Source organism: Cyprinodon variegatus, unplaced genomic scaffold (genome assembly GCF_000732505.1).
Source record: "Cyprinodon variegatus isolate N-32 unplaced genomic scaffold, C_variegatus-1.0 Scaffold200, whole genome shotgun sequence".
Classification (NCBI taxonomy): domain Eukaryota; kingdom Metazoa; phylum Chordata; class Actinopteri; order Cyprinodontiformes; family Cyprinodontidae; genus Cyprinodon; species Cyprinodon variegatus.
Window position 1 is genome coordinate 165695 of NW_015150653.1, and position 2328 is coordinate 168022.

At 36.6% G+C, this 2328-nt stretch overlaps 1 protein-coding gene across 2 annotated transcripts in view; it reads left to right on the top strand.

Annotated features, from left to right (window-relative positions):
• agbl4 (ATP/GTP binding protein-like 4) overlaps nucleotides 1-2328 on the top strand; it is a 408595-nt gene that overhangs the window by 30262 nt on the left and 376005 nt on the right. For both annotated transcript variants that reach the window (XM_015379822.1, XM_015379823.1), the window contains exon 3: nucleotides 2133-2257. In XM_015379822.1, the coding sequence (XP_015235308.1) occupies nucleotides 2133-2257 (125 nt within the window). The remainder of the gene's footprint in view (nucleotides 1-2132; nucleotides 2258-2328) is intronic.

Genomic DNA, 2328 nt, shown 5'->3' on the forward strand with positions numbered 1-2328 from the left:
TTTATATATATATATATATATATATATATAAATATACAGACGTTTTAAATTGCTTTATAGAACCTGGATCAGAATAGAAAGGTATCTTGTATAATTTAGGCTATTGATAAGTAGTACTTTTCTTTTTCTTTAAGTAGTAAATGCTGTTGTCCACTGTGCATTGGAATAAAAAAATATTTTACGACATTTTATTCTAAATTGCATGATGCCACTTTCTTGTTTGGGTTAAATGTAGTAGAGCAGAGTGTCTTCCTTTTGAATGCATGAGAGTTCTGTTAGTTGACAGAAGGAGAGGAATCCCCTTTGACAGTGAGGCAGTTAGCCCATCTGTTTGTAATCATCTGTCTGTGTGCACAGGTCCTGCTGCTATGATGCAACCAGTCACCAGGTGGTCAACAGTACCCTGAAGTGCAGTTGTAAGGCAGCGCTAAACCTTGTGGCCTGCTCAGTGTGCTGGCAGACTTTACTATTTAGCATCTGCTAGTTTTAGACCAAAAGTTTTAATTCAAAATCAAAACAAGAAATCGGGCTGCTATCATAAGGAGGGTGCCGCATAGTTATTTTTTGGTGTGACCTCAGTGAGAAGACCAACATGTTTTTTAATACTTATTTGACTGTTCTTTTTAAACTTCAAAATCAGCCTGTAAAGATATTATAACTGTAGGAAGAGGGTACGCCCAAGCCTTGGAACAAAAACATAAAATCTTGATACCATATCGACAAAGAATCTGATCTTAAATATCAGCAAGCCATTAATACTATTTATTACATATAATAGTCTAAACTAAAATGCAATGACGAAGCAGCATATATCAATAAAGAAGGTCCCACTCTCACACTGGCTACAATGCAGCTTTGGTACAGGCCCCAAAGGGAAGCTAAACAAATAAAATTAATGTGTATGCTCACATCTTCACAGTGCAGGTGTGGTTACAAAATTAACAGACGATTCAGCAACAAGGACGTTTGACCAAAATGCACAGTGTGAGGGATTGCTGAAGAGTAAATGTCAAAATGTAAGAGTAAATCGTCTACGCAAGCTCATCCAGGAAGAGCATGTCCTGCAAGATAATAACTTGATGCAATGAACTGGTTTTCCTGGACAAAAACTTTGAACCAATCTGACTGTATTGTCTGTAAGCGCCATTAGATGATTGATGCTATATAAATAAACTGAATTGAATTGAGTTTATTCATCAGTGTATTTAGCAGCCTTGTCACCCTCCTTTTGTTGTTCATTGTTAATGTTTTGTTTATTTATTAATACATGTTTCTTTTTTGTTTGAATTGAGAACTGTAATTATTTTTTTTTTATCATTATGACCTTTTATGATGTAAAAAGAGGAAGAAAAATAAATATTTGCTCCAAGAATTGACCCCAAAATACCAACAGAGCTTATCAAAGATTGATTAGACTAATATCAAAATACTGTAACCGATATTGGCATCAGTCTTAAAAAAAACGACCAAAAACTCTACATTACAGCGTAGCCAAATTCACCCATGACTCCATCCAGATGTGCACACATTTCTACAAAAACATGGAGATCGTTGGGGAACTTAGGGTGGCTTGCCCAGGGACACATGCCAGAAGACACCTGGGATTGGACCTACAATGTTCTCATTGAAAGATAACCACTCCTTCAACTGAACAATGGGTTAGATTTATTTAGCATATCTAATAACTACCTTTATTTACTGTATCATTGCATCACATTTGTAGATACAAAAAATTTGTCCTCTGAATTCAACGCATTCCACTTTGGAGCAATGGTCTGTCACTGGGGGGGGAGGGGAGCATTCTAAGGGTCTTGTACAGAACCAGGAATTTCCAGCAGGGAACTTGCAGCCTTTTTATGACACACACTCCCTTCTCTAACAATGGCAATACCACTCCCTGAAAAAAAATTATTCTGTATTGGAAAGCTTAAATTGATTATTGAACATTTAAAAGAATAATTGGATTGACTTTCCATAAGATAATATTTGTTTACCTGATTCAATAAGTAATCTATTAAGTCATTCTGTAGGCTTCTAAAGCTGAATTGTTGAAAAAGTCAGTAACTTTTATATTTGAAAAATGTAGAGAAAAGTATTTTCTGCTAGCGTAACCTGCTTGTCTTTGTTTGCAGGGAATCTGGGCCGTGTAGACTACATCAGTGACTTTGAGTTTGACCTCTTCATTCGACCCGACACCTGCAACCCACGCTTCAGAGTGTGGTTCAACTTCACTGTGGAGAACGTCCGCGAGACACAGGTCATGATCGTCTCATGTGGTTCAGTCTTACCAACCTTGACTGTGATTTTTATGTGTGATTTTTATGTGGC